Raw genomic sequence first — 20,613 nt, forward strand, 5'->3', positions numbered from 1 at the left:
CTGCCTGGCAGGGAGCTCAGGGTCCCAGTCCATAAGCTAATCTAGCACAAGGGATGAAAAGAAAGATCCCTGGACCTCTGGGCATTTCCCTGGCTCTGGCTAGCCTCTCGTGCTCTGGGCTAGCCCTGAAACCCTTCCAGGAATGTGGCTCTCAAAGGAGCTGGCTCTCCACTGGCTGAGTGGAAGGCAGGGGAAGATGAATGGGTGTCGGACGGGGAAATGGACCAACAGTGTAAAATTCTCCATCACACCTCTATAAGCATGGTCAGGCTCTGCCTGTTCTGAAGGAAGGAAGGAAGTTCTCTTCCAAGTTCCACCCCATGCTTTCCTTGCTGAGCTATATTTTCTTTCTTTTTTTTTTTAAAGATTTTATTTATTTATTTGACAGAGAGAGAGATCACAAGTAGGCAGAGAGGCAGGCAGAGAGAGAGGAGGAAGCAGTCTCCCTGCAGAGCAGAGAGCCCGATGCGGGGCTCGATCCCAGGACCCTGAGATCATGACCTGAGCCGAAGGCAGCGGCTTAATCCACTGAGCCACCCAGGCGCCCCTATAGATATTTTCTAATGGGCCAGATGAAAAACTTCCTTCGTTCATGTATTAATTCTGTAAACATAACTGTTATATGCCAGGCATTGTGCTAGGTACTGGAGATACTAAGATCAATAAGATACGGATTCTGGCTTCAAAGAGCATGCACCCCAGCAAGGAAGACTGACCGATAAATTTTTAAAAAGCCATGATATGGAAGCTAAGTTCTGGGACAGACATGAGTATAGGATGGTATGGTCAAGACTGTACGGAGAAGGCATAGCTTAGGGTTAGGGCAGAGGAAGTGACACCAGAAAAAAATTTTGAAAGATGAGTAGGAATTAAAACACAAGAAGAAAAAGAGAGATGTTACACACAGAAAGCACAGCACCTACAAAGGCAAAAACCATAAAAGAGAGTAATATGTCAGTGAAGAGTAAGACAACCTAAAAGGATAGATGAAGGAGGCGCAGCTGGTAGAGGGAAGAAGGGTGAAGACCATGGCCTGAAGTAATGTTAAAGTGGTTGCCAGGGGCCACAGGGAGAAGAATGTCAGCGGTAAGAACCAAGATAACAGGTTAAGGAATTTGAACTTCATCCTGAAACCCATGGGAAACCAGGAAGGAGTTTTAATAGGTTGGGAAGGAAGAAACACACCAACTTCACTTTAGAAAGACAGAATGGGAACAAGCATGGTAGGCTTTAAAAAAACAAGTCTGACAGATAAAAGACCAGGCAGGACCCCAGGCAAGAGGTCCTGCATGCATGGACAATCCCAGGGCCTGGGCCCGGCAACAAGGAGAGCTTGAGAACAGCTGTAGGGTAGGACCCCCAGAACTCGGGGAGCACATCTGCGGAAGGAGAGAAGAGGCATCCCAGGCAGTCTCTGGGTTCCTGGTTTGGGGGACTGGGGCGACAGCCACACAGTGAGATTAAAAAAATGTCAGAGAAGCAAACACACATGATGGAACATAACAGGTGCCATAACATGTGGACCAGAGCCATCAGGAGAAACCCTCCTGGAAACAATTTCTTATTGTCCGAAAGGCCACACAGGAGGAGACAACCCAATGAGAACCTAGCTCAGGATGACCTTCCTTCGGGGAAGCACAATGGACCTTTTCCACAGGAAGATAAGGTTCAAGAGTGCCCTTCCTGGATACTGCCCCTCCACAGGCAGAGCTGCCCACTCCCTCTTTTTATACTCCCCCCAGTCTCAGGCTGACTTGTATCTATCCAGCACACACAGGTACTGGGTGTGTTTGGGGTGAGAGGGGGTGGGCAGGAAGGGGAGGCATGAAAGCAGAAGAAGGCCAGAAGGAACAAGACACAATGTACAATCCAGCAGTTGGCTAAAAAGTACTCCCTGGATCCTTTCTCCACTCTCCCTAAGGACAACCACATCCCCCTTCCTTGCCCACACAATAGCACACAACAGGTTTCAATGCAGGCGAGACCCCCCCCACCAGGCTGCTTGAGCCCACACAGCCCTGTATCCTCCCTCAGCCAGACAAGAGGGTTCTGGGATGAAATGAAATCCCAGCTCCTCCAAGGATAAGTAAGTTCAGGGATAGGAGACAAGACAGATGTCCAGGCCCCCGCCCCGGGAAAGAATGCCAACTTGCTTTGAGTAGAAGTTGCAGAGGATGGCTGGCAGGAGTCCTGACTTTGGTGGGGAGGCTGTGAGGACAGGTGGGTCCTAATCTGCAGAATCACAGATTCTCTTAAAGGACCTGGTGCCGTAACCCAAAGTATGCAAGAGAACAGAGGACACCGGGGACTAAGATGGGCAGTCAGTGTGGACACCGCCTGAGGATTCTCAGGTCCTCCTCCCCTGATCTTTTCCTCAACAGTGTAGAAATAACCAAAACTCTAGAGTGGCTTCTTCAAGGAGCAGTCACTAAATCATCACCTTTCCATCATCCCAAGGGCGGAGAGAAAAAATGTTAGTATCGGAGGAGCCAAGGGGACCTGTGGCTTGTATCCACTGCCCAGATTCTTTTCCAAGACTGCCTCGCAAACATTGCACAGAAAGAGATACAGGGAAGGGTCTACAGTTACAACAGCTTGCTCGAGCCCTCCTCCCCGCACGTTCTCAATCTTTGGCCTTTAAAAATCTCCTCTGAAGTCTTACGTTCCTTTTTTGATCTGAATCTGGCTCAAGTTTACTGTGTGGAAGTAAATACGTAAGTCTTTAAAAGTGAATTCACTCCTTTAACGTGAGATTATTTGGTGGGGTAAGAGACAAAACAAGAGGGATGACTCAGCCTCATCCTTCAGGGAACAATGAGGACAGAAAACTCTGAGCCTTACCATCTAATTCTTCTCTACCCATGTACCCAAGCCTCCTCGCTCGAAGGGGAGAATAGGACAGAGAAAAATATCCTGCAGCCACTATCAATTATCCGTAGTAACAGAAAGTAAGAAAGGGAAATAAGTCAATTAGAGAAAGACAACCACCATATCATCTCACTCATATGTGGAATTTAAGAAACACAATAGAAGATCACAGGGGAAGGAAGGAAAAAATAAAACAAGATGAAATCAGAGAGGGAGATAAATCATAAGAGACTCTTAATCATGGGAAACAAACCGGGGGTTGCTGGAGGGGGGAGGTGAGGGGATGGGGTAACTGGGTGATGGGCATCAAGGAGGGCACGCGATGTAATGAGCACTGGGTGTTATATAAAACCGATGAATCACTGACCTTTACCTCTAAAACTAATAATACACTATATGTTTATTAATTGAATTTAAACTTAAAAAAACAGATAAGAGATGAAACCCCTGGAACATTACAGATTCTCGTTTCAGCCAAGAATTCCCATCTATTCTCTCATTCTGACTTCAAATACACACACACACACACACACACACACACACACACACACACACACACAGAGCTGTAGCCTGACTTGCATTTCCTGGCTCCTGACATCTGTGGACACTTTTTATCAGAAACAGGGCAAGCAGTCAAAAGATGGGCAGAAAAGAGAAGATGAGATGGTCAGGGGCCTGGATCATTCCTACAAAGGAGCTTGAGAATTGATACACTCAGTCAAAGAGGGGCCTGGGGGAAGGGGAGTTACTTTGTGTCTGATGCTGAAATAGTCCACAGCTGCTTGTTTGTGGGGGAAATGTGAGGCACCCGCTGGCTTCTCCCGTCACTAGCAAGGCACTTAGTCCCGTCCCAAGCCCCAGAGTTAGGCACTGTGTGATCAAGGGGCACAATGTCCTTTTAAAGACAATTTGAGCACAACTGACTAAAGCAAAGGGCGAATCTGATAGTGGGAAACAGGCGCTCCTAAGTCAAAGAGCAATTATCTGGGGATTTCTGGGGATTTAGATAAAGCCACACTCCCCTTCCCGCTCAAAAGTGAATTCCCAACAACCCTGGGTCAGCAAGGCTCTCAAGACTCTTACTGCTGACTGGGGTGCTGCACTGAAAACCCAACTAGAATCTGCCAGAAGCTCCCAAAGGGAGAGCACATCCAAGAAGAAACTTCAAGTCAGAAGAACAATCCAGCCACATGGCAACGTATCTTCCTCGACTGAATCCTTGCAGTCAGAGCTGCAGTTTATAGACTTACAATGAACAAGGCCTGGGCAGCTCTCAAGCTCTTCCACCATAAACTGACAAATATAAAATTTGACCTTGTCCTAAGTAGAGTGCTCCACTCAAAGGAGGCCAGGGGCACAGTGACATAACAAGAGGGAGGGTCCGAACATATCTGTCGTGGCACTGGAAATGGACAGACTTATAAAGTCATGTCTTGGAGAAGGCTTTAAGCGATCACTAGCAGCATTCCTACAGGGAGTACTGAAGCATGCCTGCGTGTGTGCTTGTGAGCATGCAGTGTGCGTGCGTGCATGTGTACCTAAACACTCACCAGCAAGGAAAAGCATCACTGACTCAGGTTAAATGACGTAGAGCGTATTTTTTTCCTGGACAATAAACTGAGGCAAATCTCACCGCATCACTTTGATTGATCACCTCATTCACATTTCCCAAGAGCCGAATGCAGAAGCCTCGGCGGCTCGGGAGGCATGCTCTCTGCCGAGGACGCCTTTCCTACTAAACAACATTTGTGTGTCACCCAAAGACGTTCCAGCGATGGTGAGAGGCAAGCAGCCTGACTCAACCAATGTGCTGACTCTTTACATTTTTAAGACAACACTTACAAAGACAAATGTCAAAATATCTAACGGCCTTTAATTGTTTATGAGTTTATTCAGTTAAAGAAGCAAAGCGCTTTTCTAGAGGGTAGCAGGGTAATACTTAATCACGAGTCGGTCTTTCACCATGGAATCACTATCATACTGAGAAATCCTCAAGCTAGAATCCAGAAATTGGGGAATCACAAACCCGCAGGAAAAAGAGGAGACTGCAGGAGGCTAGGGTGCTCTTCGAGAAACTTTACACCTGCTGCTGTCTGGAAACCAAGAGGAAGGCTACAATTGATTTACTGGGTTATCAGACAGTTAAAAGGAAAAATATGATGAAAACTATGATGATGGTTATACACAGCATTGTGCTCTGAACTTTATAAATGTAGGCCTCCAGACGTGCTAGAGGACACAGCCCAGGAGAGCAGCCACATCACGCTTTTTATTTCCACCTATTAGGCACATTTAACAATCACCATGTTGTCACATCCCCATTTGGCTTCTCCCTGGACTCCGCTCAGATCTTCTGGTGCATCTCGGGAAATCTCAAGGAGCATGGGTCTCAGGGAGCTGGAAAATCAGCCACAGGCCCTAGAGGCACTACAGCTAAGGGGAGCAACAGCCACCAGGTTACCTCGAGTGCACGCTGGGGAAGAGGGACAGAAGAGAGCGCTGGGACGCCCCCGAATCCCACACCTCCGGCAACAGCATGCCATCTTGTGTGTATCTGATTAGCTTGAGCTCTTCAGGAGTACCGTCGTTCTCGAAATTCTGAGCCCTTTCCTTCCTTGGCCCCCAGTGTTATTTAAAGAATATTGCCCGTGATACAGCTGAAGTGAGCACTACCATCTGCAGTCACAGGCTGGTTAAATGACCCATATGCAAATGTTACTCAAGACCCTGGCCTCGTTAATACCACGTTTCCAATGAATTCACCAGCCAAGACTTAACTCAATCAACCACAGAGGCAGAAATGTGTTAAAATCTACTTTAGGGGTGCCTGGGTGGCTCAGTGGGTTAAGCCTCTGCCTTCGGCTTGGCTCATGATCTCAGGGTCCTGGGGTCAAGCCCCACATCGGGCTCTCTGCTCGGCAGGGAGCCTGCTTTCCCCTCTCTCTCTGCCTGCCTGTCTGCCTACTTGTGATCTCTGTCTGTCAAATAAATAAATAAAATCTTAAAAAAAAAAAATCTACTTTAACAATCTTGAAATTCAAGAAGTCAATCAAATCTAACAAAGTTTACATACAAATGAGATGAATGTAGCCATGGACTGCCTCATTTGGGTGACCAGCATCTGTCCTGGGGACCCCGGAAAAGAAGCTGCTGCTACCAGAGGTGCCCAGCTCCCTTCTTCTGTCTAATCGTTACTGGAAAGGGTTAATCTAAAAAGGCATAAAATTGATTCAAATGCTTTCCTAAACAAAGCTTTTTTCCCCTCTCTTCTTCCCCCTTAATACATTCCAGAATGATACAATGCTTTACCCGACACAAATTAAAGTTTAAATCTTGATCTTTGGGCAGAGATTGCCTTGGCAACCTCAAATTCTCGGGGTGGGGGGGAGTCACACCACAGGATTAAAAAAAAAGCACAGTGCATAAATGCATGTGCATGATCAGAATTACACACCTTTACATGAATCATCCTCAATTGGCTGTTTGAAAGCTGTTATGTCACTGAAAGTGCAAAGGAATAAAACCACTTTATCCTGTTCATTTCGAATTGGAGCAATTTTCACAAAGAACCACACAGGCGTCCCTGAAAGACATATCAAAAGGTTGGTCAGTAATTTGCATTCTCACATGAGGGGCTCTGAAAAAAAGACTTGGGAATGAATAGGTACAAATAATTTCTCATTCTTAAATGGTTTTATTTCTTCAGGGGCTGGAATGTCATACCGTGAATTCCTCTTCTTACTGGGATAAGAAACTTTCACAGTGACTATTTGGCAGGGATTTTCTTCCGGTTCCAATATTTTATAAATGTAGGTCTTGTAACCCTTGCAAAATGATTAGAAAATGGGTTGAAAAATCCCTTCTGATCTTATGGAAAGTCACTAAGGTACAGAAACCTAAATACTTACCTTAGACCATGCCGTAGACAAGTAAAGAGCAGGGACCAGGACAAGCATTGCCAACCATGGCTGGCAGACCACTGCAAACTCGAATTTCCATTGCTAAAGGGCCCCAGTGTCCAAATCCAGTTTGGGCATCTATCAGTTTGACTCACACACTCAATCAACCATGGACCAAAAGCTATATTTCTAAGTCTCTCTCCCCAAAATAAAAACCCAAGAGGTCCAAAGCAATGGGCAAATGACAACACACTGAAGAAAGAAGAGAACCACCACAATCATTCTCCCAGCAAAGACTCCCTCAAAAAGGGAGGTTCCCATGTGGCTTTGGGCAGTGTTTACATTAGTGTTTTACGGAGCTCAACCACTGTGTTTCCACTTCCAATCCTAATTCCTGAGTGAAAATGGGATAAATGAGCTCTTCCAAAGCACTGCCCTAATCCACACAAGGAGAAGGTGGGCAGGACTCATCTAACTTCTCAGGGAGGACACCCACTCAGGTGTCAACCACTAACTATCTATACAAAGTCGGTGCCTGGCTTCCAAAACAGAATTAGGGAAAATAAATGTTTTCTATCTATAGAGGACATCCTAGCCAGCCACAACAAACAATTCTGTGATGCAAAATTAAATGAGACACAAAGAAACATATGTTCTTCTCTATCTAGTTCTCATATCCCCTTAAACAGCATCTAGGATATAAGGCCTCAACTATTTGCTGAATTTTGCAGAACTGGGATAATACTTTATATGCTACTTTATAATCACTTTCAGGTTAAAATACAGTAAGTATTTCTCCATGTTAAGAATTAGAGAAACTTCCTGGGGCACCTGGGTGGCTAAGTTGGTTAAACATCTGTCTTGTACTCAAGTCATGATCCCAGGGTCCTGGGATTGAGCCCCACCTCCCTCCCTTGGGTTTACTGATCAGCAGGGAGCCTGCTTCTCTCTCTCTCTGTCACTCCCTCTGTTTGTGCACATACACACACTCTTCTCTCTCTCTGCGTGTCAAATAAATAAAATATTTTACAACAAGAAGTAGAGAAGCTTCCTATATACCAGGCATTGTGTTCAGCATTTTACATATATTATTTTATTTTAAGATAGCAAGCAAGCAAACAACTCACTGAATCTTGGGAGATGGAAATAAATCCCCAAGAGGTATCTCTGAGCCTCTCTGTGGGCAATCACAGCAAACTCTACATTATACGACAACATGGCCAGACAGACATCTCTGACTGACATGAAGATTAGCCAATCCAACTTAACAATACCCAGTTTACACATCTGGCTATCACACTTACTCACATGGAAGCATAAATAACCATAAAATATAGAGTCAAACAGGCAGCAAATTGATCAGATGGGAATATATTCTCCTTACATCTTCATTATCTGTATATTCATCCATAGTTAATTTTATTCCTCTGTCGATTTTCTATTCCATAATTTTCAGCTGACAGTTTTTGGGCACTCTTAGAAGACTAAAGGTTATAATGTCACCCTATGAAAAAAGTGTTTTGAAAGAAAAATCCACTATACCAAAAATCACACATAGCCTTCCAAAATCAAAAAGAATATGGCCTTTGAATCACCTACTGTTTTTGAAAGGTCTGTATTACTACTCTTCCCAGTACCCTGCTCAGAAACTATGGGATTTTAAACCATTTTCAATTAAACAACAGAAAACTCAAAGCACCACACCAATTGAACCTACACACCCACAGCTCTCCCTTATATTCTATAGTGGTAAGACAAAAAACAAACAAATCAAAACACCATTTTCTTTCTGCTCTTAAAAAAAAAAACAACAACAATTTTTTTTCAGATGGTAAACCAGAAAATGCTGCTAATTTATCAAACCAGTAAGGAATGAGAGGAGAGCCCCCCCGCCCCATGAGATCTAACCCAAGAGCTTCATCTTTTGTTGGAATCCCTGGAACCATAACCTTCCCAGCTGCCACCGATGGGCCACCCACGGTACTTATCAGCTGGGCCCCATGCCTGTGAACTTTTCCAGCTGGGACTGTGCCATCTAATCTTCATATTCCATTTATGGCTCCTGGGCTTGATGACATTACCTACACCTCCCAGATCATGAGAGAACCCACTTTGTTTGTCATGGTGGGAGGCCTTTTTCATTTTACTGCAGAAGCTCATCTTGAACTCCCCTCTCCCCTACTTCTAGAGGTCAATCTGTTTAAAACTGTGCACTTCTCTCCACCAAACTGAGCCCAATGCTTCCTCCAGAAACGCTCCCTGATTAAACACGGGCTATTCTGATCATTTCTTCTCCGGCAATAAATATGAATCTTATACCAAAATTCATATAGCCAGGATGCCTTAGAGCATGTCTCTAATTGATTAGTTGGGCTTCTTGAGGGAGGGAACCTCCTTCTCCCTGATCTGGTGTCTCCTCATGGACAGACAGATTTCAAAGGAACTCCTGAGTCTTTTCTCTAGGTTGGAAATTCAGAGGACATATATAGCTCAACCACTTCTCTTCATCTGCTTTCTTAGAGATGAATCCCCACCCTGCTCTGCTTCCCCATTCTACAGATGTTAGGGGAGAACTCAAAATGGTAGGGCGATGACCGATAGGAGGAGAAGCCTGCGGTTCTCCACTGCTCCCTTGTTGGGTGCGGAATTCTGATCCTAGGACTCACTTTTGGAAACTTTACTTGTCCACAGACATAAACTACGTTCTCTAGGATTAGCTTTGCTGGTCCTAAAGGGGATATTTTAACCTCCATTTGCCTGAGTCCTGAATCTCTCTCAATTGCTTCTGATAATAGGTAAGGAAGGAAAGAACTATGTGAAGGCTCCCTTTTTTTTTTTTTTTTTTTTTTTAGATTTTATTTATTTATTTGACAGAGAGAGATCACAAGTAGGCAGAGAGGCAGGCAGAGAGAGAGGAGGAAGCAGGCTCCCCGCAGAGCAGAGGAGGGCTCCCTTTAAACCTTAACAATGGAGGGCTCTTTCCTTAAATAGACTGTAATTCACTCTGGGGCAGGAGATCTGAGGTTTCTCTGTCTCATCACCCTGCACCCTTGTGTAGTACAAGGTTATGCACTGGGTTACTTGAGGTTATTATAATGGTCAACTCCAGAAGGTGCCATTTTAGAGTTGGAAAACTCAACACCCTTGGAGGGGCAGATACTCTAGGGATACCTGCTGAGTTCCAAAGAAATAAATCCTACTTCCAGTGTCTTCAGAGTCACTCAGACCTGCCTCTCTCACAAATTAGCATTCCCTATACAATACTAGGAAATCAAGCATAATTGGCTTAAATTTTCATTTCTGAAATTCTTTCAAAGGAGAACATGAATCCCACCTATTTAGCACAGACCTGTAATCTCAACCTTCTACTCTTTTTTTTTTTTAAAGATTATTTATTTATTTGACAGACAGAGATCACAAGTAGGCAAAGAGGCAGGCAGAGAGAGTGGGGGGAGGCAGGCCCCCCACCGAGCAGACCTGATTCAGGGCTCGATCCCAGGACCCTGAGACCATTACCTGAGCCAAAGGCAGAGGTCCCAACCCACTGAGCCACCCAGGTGCCCCTCAACCTTCTATTCTTTTTTTTTTTTTAAGATTTTTTTTATTTATTTGACAGAGAGAGATCACAAGTAGGCAGAGGCAGGCAGAAAGAGAGAGAGGGAAGCAAGCTCCCTGCTGAGCAGAGAGCCTGATGCGGGACTCGATCCCAGGACCCTGAGATCATGACCTGAGCCAAAGGCAGTGACTTAACCCACTAAGCCATCCAGGCATCCCTCAACCTTCTACTCTTAAGAGCAAAGCATTTTTAACTAGTGAAACATTACTCAAAGTCTCAAAATATGAAACAGGTGCTTCAAATGAACATAGACTGCCCAGCACCTGGAGCCCTCACAGCTTCTCTTCTACCCCTCTAGAACACCCAAGAACAGTCAGGAGCCCTTTGGCTCCATTCAGATATAGACCTGCCCAGGGCAGTTGGCCTCCAGGGATCTCTCTGAGAATCCAGGTTCTGGACTATAATTCATTTCACCATGATACAAGAGAGGCAATCCAAGCACAAATATTCACACGTACGTACACAAAATCAGGAAGACGAGGTTAAAATTCTGCCTCTGCACCCAAGTACCTATGGTGAGCAAATCGAGAAAAGCAAGTATGTGATGTCCTGTTTCTGCAAAAAGGACAAAGGGTGAATGATAAATAAAGGAAGATCAATGCACAAATCTGGGGAAAAAATAGCAAAGGCTGCTGGCAAAGGCGGTTGCTGCTGGGACAGCAGGTCATTCCTAGTGGAGGGTACCAGTGGAGGGGCAGCTACAGGTCAGGCTCAGCCTCCCCCTCACTCTGTGATTCTCATCCCTTACTAGCTGCCTCAGGTCATCCAGTATTGAACCTGACAACTTGACTTGGCCATGGGGTTTCTCAACCCTAGCAGTCAGATAACAGAAAAGCAAGGCTCAGGAATACAAGAGATATATTTGGCCTCCTTTAGGCTTCCTCCTACCCTGGGCCTCCTCCCAAGTACTCTCTGTAACAGGCTAAGAGGCAGCCAGGTATCCAGGCCATATTCAATACCAATGGAACTGACGACTATATCACTGGTTCATGGGAATGGCTGTATGTACTGGGCCATTCAGATGACAGGTCCAGAAACTGGACTGGGGAATGGCCGCCTCCCCTAAGAAACAGACTGGTTGGTCTCAGGTCACCTTCCTTGAGACAAATGACAAATACAGAGAGTCTGAGAGAGCACCAGGGAGAAGCAGTGGCCGCTGGCCATGAGAACATCTGACTGGGAACCCCAAGTCCCAGGTTTGAACCCTATCTCTTAGTTTACTGTATGCCTTGGCAATGTCAACTTAACCTCTTAGAATCAGTTTTCTCATTTGCAAAATGGGGATAATAGACCTACTTTAGACTCAATAAAATATGTATGTGTCTGATACATTCCTCTGTTCCTTTTATATTCCTCACCTGTAAGACTGAAATGTTCGATCTTACCTCACAGGGGTGTTTGGATGTCTTAAAAGATAACGTATTTCAAGGTGTTTAATGAAACTCCAGAGCCGCCTCTACCTGTTCTCAGGAAGAGGGATGGTCTCAGACATGGGGAAACTAGAAAAATCAATGCCTAAGCCTCAACTTAATTAAAATTTGATTGAAAACCAAAACAAAGCACGAAACCTAAATAAATGAAGAAAGCTACATTGTTTGTAGATGAAAAGATTCAATTTTGTAACATGTCAAACCTCCCCATTTAATATATAAATTTAATGCAATTTCAATCAGAATCTCAATTGTTCTTTTTTTGTTTGTTTTTCTTGGAGTTTGATGAATTGATACTCAACTCAAGTAGAAAAATAAAGGTAGAAGAACAGCCAAGAAAACTTGGAAATTTTTTGAAAGAAAAATAGTAACAAAGACTATCTACCACCACTGACCCTTGAACAAAACACATTTGAGTTGCACATGTCCACTTATAAATGGATTGTTTTTCTTTTTAGAAAGAGAATTTTATTTGGAATGAAAATACAGAGCCTATCACTCCTACTTCCTCTGGGGAACATGAATTTTTTTCAATAAATACATTACTGTAAATGTATTTTCCCTTCCTTACAATTTTCTTTGTAACATTCTCTTTTCTCTAGCTTGCTTTAAGAATACAGTGTATAATACATATAAAATTCAAATATACGTGTTAACTATTTATGTTAAGGCTTCCAGTCAATGGTAGGCTATGAATAGTTCAGTTTGGGTGGAGTCAAAAGTTAAACCCAGGGGCACCTGGGTGGCTCAGTGGATTAAGCCGCTGCCTTCGGCTCAGGTCATGATCTCAGGGTCCTGGGATCGAGCCCCACATCGGGCTCTCTGCTCTGCAGGGAGCCTGCTTCCTCCTCTCTCTCTGCCTGCCTCTCTGCCTACTTTTGATCTCTCTCTCTGTCAAATAAATAAATAAAATCTTAAAAAAAAAAAAAAAGTTAGGCCCAGACTTTCTCCTGCGGGGAGGGGGGGTGGGTAGGCTATTGACATCCTTAACCTTGCTTTGTTCAAAGGTCAACTGTACAGTAACTAAGAGCCATTGGCACCGCCCTAAAACAAACAACAGTGAAAACAACAATATCATTTATTAAGTGCTTACAATGGGACCCAGTCCTGACACATTATGGCTAACTTCTCACAGCAACTCTGTGAAATGGAATTGTGTCTGCATTATCTGCAGAGAGAGAAACAGGCTCCCTGCTGAGCAAGGAGCCCAAAGCAGAACTCGATCCCAGGACCCTGGGATCAGGACCTGAGCTGAAGGCAGCGGCTTAACCAACTGAGCCACCCAGGCATCCCAATGCCCAGGTTTCTTCATCAGACTGGCCAACAGATAGAAAGAAACCTTTCAAATCATCCGTCCTTCCAGATACTCAATAGTACTCCACACACTCATTCCAAAGCACACCAGGAAGACTTTTGCTAATTATTCCCAACCCCCCAAAGGCAGGACAAACATTAATGCTTATCAAGGGAAGAGTCTTTCTACAAAGTTGTCCTTGCAAATACTACCAAAGAATGGGAAAGAGGAAAACCCAATTTATTAAGAGTTTATTAAAAAAAAATTGGTAAGAAAATCACCGGAATTAAATAGAAGATATGAGCGAAGAACCTGAACAATTAACATAAAAAGGGTAATTTTAAATGGATAGTAAATAGGAAAAAGTACTTCAGTGTCACTAGCATGAAAAACACGCATTAAACAACAAAAAAAGTTCAATTGTAGGCAGTTTGACATTTGAAAGTTCTACTATTTGGTGCTGGTGTAGCACAATGAGTCAGACACTCGAAACCTGTAAGTGAACTTAGGAATGGGTTCATTTCTGAAATACTGTTTGGCAAAACATCTCAGGAACCTCAGTTCCTGTTCTCTAACATGGTAATTCTCAACTTCTAGGAAATACTTCAGAATCCCAATAAATATTTTTACATGAAGATACTACCCTCAGCTCTGTGTTTAATAAAGTTTAGAGCCTCATAAATATCCAACAGTGGAGGAACTATAAGTGAATTCTTTCTAAATTATATTTATGGGAGATTTTAATGAGCAGGGTATTTTTATGATAAAAGATTAAATATAATTATGACTTCAAGTTGCATACATATCAAAATCTCAGTTATGTAACATGTGTAAGTCAAAACCTAAAAGGAAACACAGAAAAATTTATAGCATTGTAAAATTGCTGTGAGTCTTTGGGGTGATTGTTTTCTTTCCCATGTTCGTGTATTCTTCATAGTAAAAATGATTCAATTTAGAAATCAGAGGAAAAAAATTATTTTAGAGGATGACATTTCACATTTAAAAATCTCAACAGGAGTGGCTTTCCCCTGAGATTCTATACAGCTTCAAAATGCTGAAAGTTTCAGGCTATTGAACTAGATGTTTTGAAAGCAGGAACAAACTCTGCCTCCTCCCACCCATGCCTGCTCAGTCTGCTGCAGGTGATTTCCAATGCGTGTCAAAGTCCTAGAAGCCCTGCTTTGGGTCTCTTGAGACTTCAGTGCATTTCATCCACCTTCCCTCTGCCTAACTCCCACATCTTCAGTTTCTACATGGATTTCCTATCTGCTGGGAAGACTTCTTTCCTTGACCTTCTACATTAGAGCTCGATGATCCTCTCCAAATTGTGTCACCATCAAAACACTTATGGCTGTGTGCCGTGGAATAGATGCTGCCCCACCATTGCTATAGGCGCAAAGGTTGTGCTTCTTTTCACAACCACATCCCTAGCAGAAGTCTGTGTCTGACATAGAGTAGTGGGTCAATAAAAAGCAATTAAAAAAACAAAACAAAACAAAAAGCATAGGGACACCTGAGTGGCTCAGTGGGTTAAGCATTTGCCTTCAGCTCAGGTCATGATCTTTGGGTCCTGGGATTGAGTCTTGCATCAGGCTCCCTGATCAGTGGGGAGTCTGCTTCTCCCTCTGCCTCTGTCCTTCCCCCCCAACTTGTGCTCTCTCTTTCTCAAATAATAGAATCTTTTTTTTAAAGCACAGAATTCAATGTAAATGTAAAATTCCCAGGCTTAAAATATAATTTAAAATTTCTAAATTCCTTAGGATAGGATGGGATATGGAGGTCCTGGGAAGAAACCAACATTATCGGCATCAATTTCATGCTTCCGGTTTTCCATTCAGGCTTAGCCTTGTATGGAATCCTGCTAGCTTTCTAGACATCTTTGTGTAAATCAGAAAGAGAAGTTCTTCCCTCAGCACAGAGGTAAGGCTAGACTATGGTGTATGGAAGATTCAGGAAGCAAACCGTAAATTGGTTTCTAGTTGTCCTCTATTCAGGGAATAGCCTCCACAACCATACACGGTGGCCCTGCCTTATACTCACAGCCTTGGAAGAATAGCCAGGACACTGGAAACCAAGTCCTGGCTCCATGTGACCTTGAATTAGGAATTTAACTTCTTATACAATGGGCATAAATAACATCAGCCATGCCTACTTCATGGGGCTTCAAGAATCAACAGTTTAAAATAGAGTGGAGTCCTATTTTCCACAATGTTTATTTTCTCAAGCCAAAGGGTAAGGAAAAAATTGCATATGATCACAATTACTCTGGAAAATTCTTTCCCACCACCCCAGAAGTAGAACCCCATCCTTAGGCTGACATGCTGCCCTGGAGACTGGCACACATCTCTCAATTCCCCTCCCACAACCTCAAAGCAGGAAAGAGATGCTGGTTCTTTGTAGAACATTAGTTGAACCAATTGGCTTACATGCATGGGCCAGGTCTACCTCAAGTACAGAACTTCAGCTGTAAGAATCACCTTCAGGACATTCATAAATACAAGGTCTTCAGCCCCAGAGGCAGCTGCAGGAACAGCAGCTTCTCCTCCCCCATTGCATACTTCCTCTGGGGTCCATGCTCCCTAATGGGTATGGCAAATGAAATCACTGACTCAATTTAAATTAAGTTTCCTCTTCTCTCGCTTTGGTGCCAAACACATACAATTTCAGCAAGTTAAATGCATAGTCTAATGAAGCTTAAAAACTCTTAAAGCAAATTATAAATGCAAAGCATTATTTTTGTGACACACTTATCCAATTAGTATGCTGTGTCAAGGGGAAATCCAACTGCTCAGTATGCAAAGCTCACAGGGTAGAACACCTTGAACTTACTCCATTAGCTTGGGGCACATGGACAGGGCCCCTCCTCCCCACAAAAAGGCATGTGTGCTCCTGGTAAGAGCTCATGCTCTGGGTTGTGGTCGCCATGGTAGAGGACCAGCACAGAGCCATTCAGTCTTTCCCCCCATTCCTCTCCTGCCAGGAGGAACTCAACCTTCTGGCTGAAGGAGGGGGACAGAGCAAGACTCCATGCTAGTGTGAAAGCTACAGGACCAACCCTCTTGGCTTAGCAGATGCCCCGAGCCAGTCTCTCAGATCAGCATTAGCCCACAGCACCAAGCAAACAGCGCTCTCAGCTGTCTGCTCCAACAGTCCAGACCAAATACCCAGCTCCTTTCAGAAAAAACATGTGCCCTTGGGGAGCCTGGGTGGCTCAGTGGGTTAAAGCCTCTGCCTTCAGCTCAGGTCATGATCAAGGGTCCTGGGATCAAGTCCCACATCGGGCTCTCTGTTCAGCGGGGAGCCCGCTTCCCCCTCTCTTTTTGCCTGCCTCTCTGCTTACTCGTGATCTCTGTCTGTCAAATAAATAAATAAAATCTTAAAAAAAAAAAAAGTGTGCCTTTTGCTTTTCAGAGCCAAATGTATCACTCTGAGCGCCACCAAGAGAAACACGTAACCTCATGGGCTATCTGGGCCACTCTGGAAACATTCTATTGAATCAATGAGCTGCCATTCAGTCCTACATATAAAGAACGGAACGCTTTACAGACAAAATAATTTTCAAAAACCAAAACGCAGCACTATTAGACATCTCTGGAAACTGCTATGGCCATATACCCCACTGTCCCATACTTCCAACACAGTTCGTCTCCATCCGGTAGGAAACCTCAGGAGGGAAAAGTGAGTTTTATACCTGTGTACAGCTACTGACCAAAATTCTTCATTAACATACTCCATGGAAGTAACTGTAGCCAAAACAAATACAAATTCACGATCTACTCTGAATAGTAACACCATCTCTGACAGAAAAGTAAGGTCATCAGGAGAAGAAAATTTTATTCAGAAACTATTTTTTTTAATTCCACTATAGTTAACATACAGGATTATATTCATTTCAGGTGCACAACATGGTGGTTCAACAATTCTATACACTACTCAGTACTCATCAAGATATGTGTGCTCTTAATCTCCTTCCCCAACAGGGCATCTACTGGGGTCACCTGCTGTGCTAGGTACTGTGGAGGACGGACTCAAAGATGATCTGGCCAGAGTCACTGTCCCATGTCTTCCTTTCCCCCAAAAGCCTTAAAGTCTAGAAGTGTTTGCAGCTAGCAGCTCACCATACATAAACCAATAAGAAAAACCTTACCTTGGCAGAAAAAGAGATCAAGAAGTCTTTTTTTTTTTTTTTTTTTAAAGTAATCTCTGCACCCAACATCAGGGTCAATTTTATAACCTCAAGATCAAGAGTCATGTGCTCGGGGCGCCTGGGTGGCTCAGTGGGTTAAAGCCTCTGCCTTCAGCTCAGGTCATGATCCCAGGGTCCTGGGATCGAGCCCCGCATGGGGCTCTCTGCTCAGCAGGGAGCCTGCTTCCCTTCCTCTCTCTCTGTCTGCCTCTCTGCCTACCTGTGATCTCTGTCTGTCAAATAAATAAAAAATAAAAAAAATCTAAAAAAAAAAAAAAAAAAAAAAGAGTCATGTGCTCTACCGACTGAGCCAGCCAGGTGCCCCAAGATCAAGAAGTCTTAATTAGGCGGCACCTGGGTGGCTCAGTCGGATAAGAATCTGCCTTCGCCTCGGTCATGATCCCAGGGTGCTGGGATGGAGCCCCATGTCTGGCTCCCTGCTCAGCGGTAAGACTGCTTCTCCCTAACCCTCTGTCCTCTACTTGTGCTCTCTCTCTCTCAAATAAATAAAATCTTAAAAAAAAAAAAAAAAAAGAGTTCTGTAAAGAAGAGTGTAACTCAGCAATCAACACCATTTATCCCAACATACATAATAGCCTCATGGAACAACATTTAGCTGATGGGGGAGAAGAAGATCCCAGACACAGAGGAAGAGCACCTCTTTTACTATTCCAAGCACATAAAGGTATGGTTCGGAATGGTTTGAATACTCACTATTCTTCTTGTACATCAAAATTTCAAAGGAATTCATCTCATAGTTCTCAAACGTTTGCCGCACCTTTTCAATTGTGTCTTTATCAGTCAGCTCCCCATACATAAAACTGTAAATCAACCAAAAAGCTCAAGTTAGTTTAACAAATATTGAGTATTGTATCAGCATATGTTTAACATCTGTCCTATAGCTAGCACTGTGCTATGTGGAATGAACACACACACACTTAATGAAAACATTCACTATTGGGAGACTCTTAATCTCAAAAAACAAACTGAGGGTTGCTAGGGGATGGGGGTGAGGAGGGATGGGGTGGCTGGGTGATGGGACACTGGAAAGGGTATATGCTTTGGTGAGTGCTGGTGTAAGCCTGCTGATTCATAGACCTGTACCCCTGGGGCAAATAATACATTATATGTTAATAAAAATAATTAAATTAAAAAAAATTTTTAAAGACTTACTGATACACCAGCACTCTGTCACCATCTCCCCCCAAATTACCAGTAAATAAGGGGAGACACACAGAAAGGAGTGGATCAGAAAACAGTGTGACCAACACATACGGAATTACAGAACACAGACTTTAGGCACAGAGCTCTGTGTGGTCAGCGAAGGCTTCCCAGAGGTAAAGACAAATGAAATCTGAAGAGCCGGTGGAAATTAGATGGGAAGGAGGGAAAAGAACATTCCAGGCAAAAGAAAAGTATGTGCAAAGAAAGACAGAGAAGTGAGAGGGAGGTTAATTCTGGAATCTGAATGCAGTTCAGTTCACTGTAACTGGAATATACACAATGAGGGGAGATTTCACAACAGATAACATAGAAAGATAAGCACAGACCAGATCATGAAGGAACACATAGCTTTCAAAAGCAGTGGAGGGAGAGGGGGAGTGTGGGGGAGACACTAGAGGGTTTTAAGCAAGAGGGTTCCATAATCAGATTTGCATTTTAGAAGTACAACTCTGGGAAATTTCCCAGGAAAAGATGGCAGAGTAAATCTGGACCACAGACTTTTTCCTCCTCTAATTCCCAAACAAATAAACAAAAGAATAGAAAAATCACAAAAATTCGTCAACCGAAGAATTGCACCAAAGGGGGCAATCTGATGCTCTAAACATTAAGGCAGAGCTAAGGAAAGAAACAGAAGATTCAGCCACTGTATGTGGAGCTCTGTTTTCCTACCCACCCTACCCCACCCCCAAAAAAGGCACTGGGTTTAAAAAATTGAAATGATAAAATCCTATAATTCTTACCAATATACCTCCCTACTGCTCACATTTGGAGAAAAGTAGACTAAGGGGAGAAATGAGTAGCATGCAAGAAAATGAGAGAAAACTTCTAGATAGAACTTCCTACTGACTAATTCTGGTTCTCAGCAGAGGCAGGAAAACTGTCCATTTTCCTATGCTCCATTGTGAACAAGGCTTGTCCCTCTGGGAATAAGATATACCCCCAGTTAGGTGGAGTTAACAACGGCACAGGACACTTAAAACATGGGAGAGGAGAAAAGCCATCTCTCCATGGGGCAGGAAAAGCCAGTTGTCAAAGGCTCCCCATGGACCCAGCAAGCATTTCCCCTGACAACCTCAGGTCTTCATGCAACCAGAACAAGAAGACACCAATACTCAGCCACCAGGCCTTGGGTAAAGTGGAAGCAAGGGTATGCCTTCCTAAACAATACAGTCCCCATCTTCCAAAACTGCATACACTGAATGCAGTCTCTGGTGATGACCTGAGTAACAGAATCATAGAGTTGCTGAGCCATGAAGAACCCCAGAGGCCACCACCAACTCAAGGGCCTTGCTTGGCTTGATACTGGGACAGTCTTGAGCTTACTATAGGCTTGCAATTGCCAGTGCTCTGTAAAAAAAAAAAAAAAAAAAAAAAAAAAAAAGTGGAAAAAAAAAAAAAGTGCCCTGCTGCTGACTTTATGAAATCTGTGTCACTTTTGTTATTATGGCCAGTCTGCTGAGAGACATTATTATCTATGGTTGCCCTCGTACTTCTCTCGTGGAACGCTCCACTTTTCATCTATAAATCAGGAAAACAGATAACGGAGCTTGTCGCATTATCTTTAAAAAGACGGCTCAATCAAGACTAAACTAACCCTGTCTGAGAACAAGAGGACTTCTCCTAGGAGGCAAAAACGTAAGCTCTGTGCCCATCTTAATCAGCCAGTTGCCTTTTTAGCTTCCTTCCACTTTATCTTTCTGAGTTAATTTGCTAGGAAGTGACCTCCATTTAAGTGACATGATGGTATATATGCTGGCCGTTTCTTTCACAATGTAAAACAAATCCCTGCAGGATGGAGACCTGAAGTAAGTGAGGTGCCATGATCACACCCTGCTCTCATTGGTCTTATGTACTCTTTCCTCAAACTGTAATTTACTGGTAGCTGTAAGTTTCCTTTACCTGGACATTAGATTTCAGATACCTGCAATGCAAAAAATAAGCAAAGAGGCTCCTGAGCGATTAGGAACAGAGCCAGTAAAAAGGCAGGTTTCCTTTATCTCCAGGAAAGGGACACCTTCAGGGAATTAAATAAGTTTCCTACAATTGTGCATGAAAGCTAAATTTGCAAGTTATCTGCTCTGATATTCTTCAAGTGT

General features: G+C 43.6%; 1 protein-coding gene across 2 annotated transcripts in view; it reads right to left on the reverse strand.

Moving 5' to 3' along the window:
• The window catches only part of KCNH1 (potassium voltage-gated channel subfamily H member 1), a 388,389-nt gene that overhangs the window by 337,631 nt on the left and 30,145 nt on the right, over nt 1-20,613 (reverse strand). For both annotated transcript variants that reach the window (XM_045983592.1, XM_045983593.1), the window contains exons 3-4: nt 18,008-18,114; nt 6,323-6,451 (exon numbers count right to left, since the gene is read on the reverse strand). In XM_045983592.1, coding sequence (XP_045839548.1) covers nt 6,323-6,451; nt 18,008-18,114 — 236 coding nt within the window. The remainder of the gene's footprint in view (nt 1-6,322; nt 6,452-18,007; nt 18,115-20,613) is intronic.

Source organism: Meles meles, chromosome 17, assembly GCF_922984935.1.
Source record: "Meles meles chromosome 17, mMelMel3.1 paternal haplotype, whole genome shotgun sequence".
Classification (NCBI taxonomy): Eukaryota; Metazoa; Chordata; class Mammalia; order Carnivora; family Mustelidae; genus Meles; species Meles meles.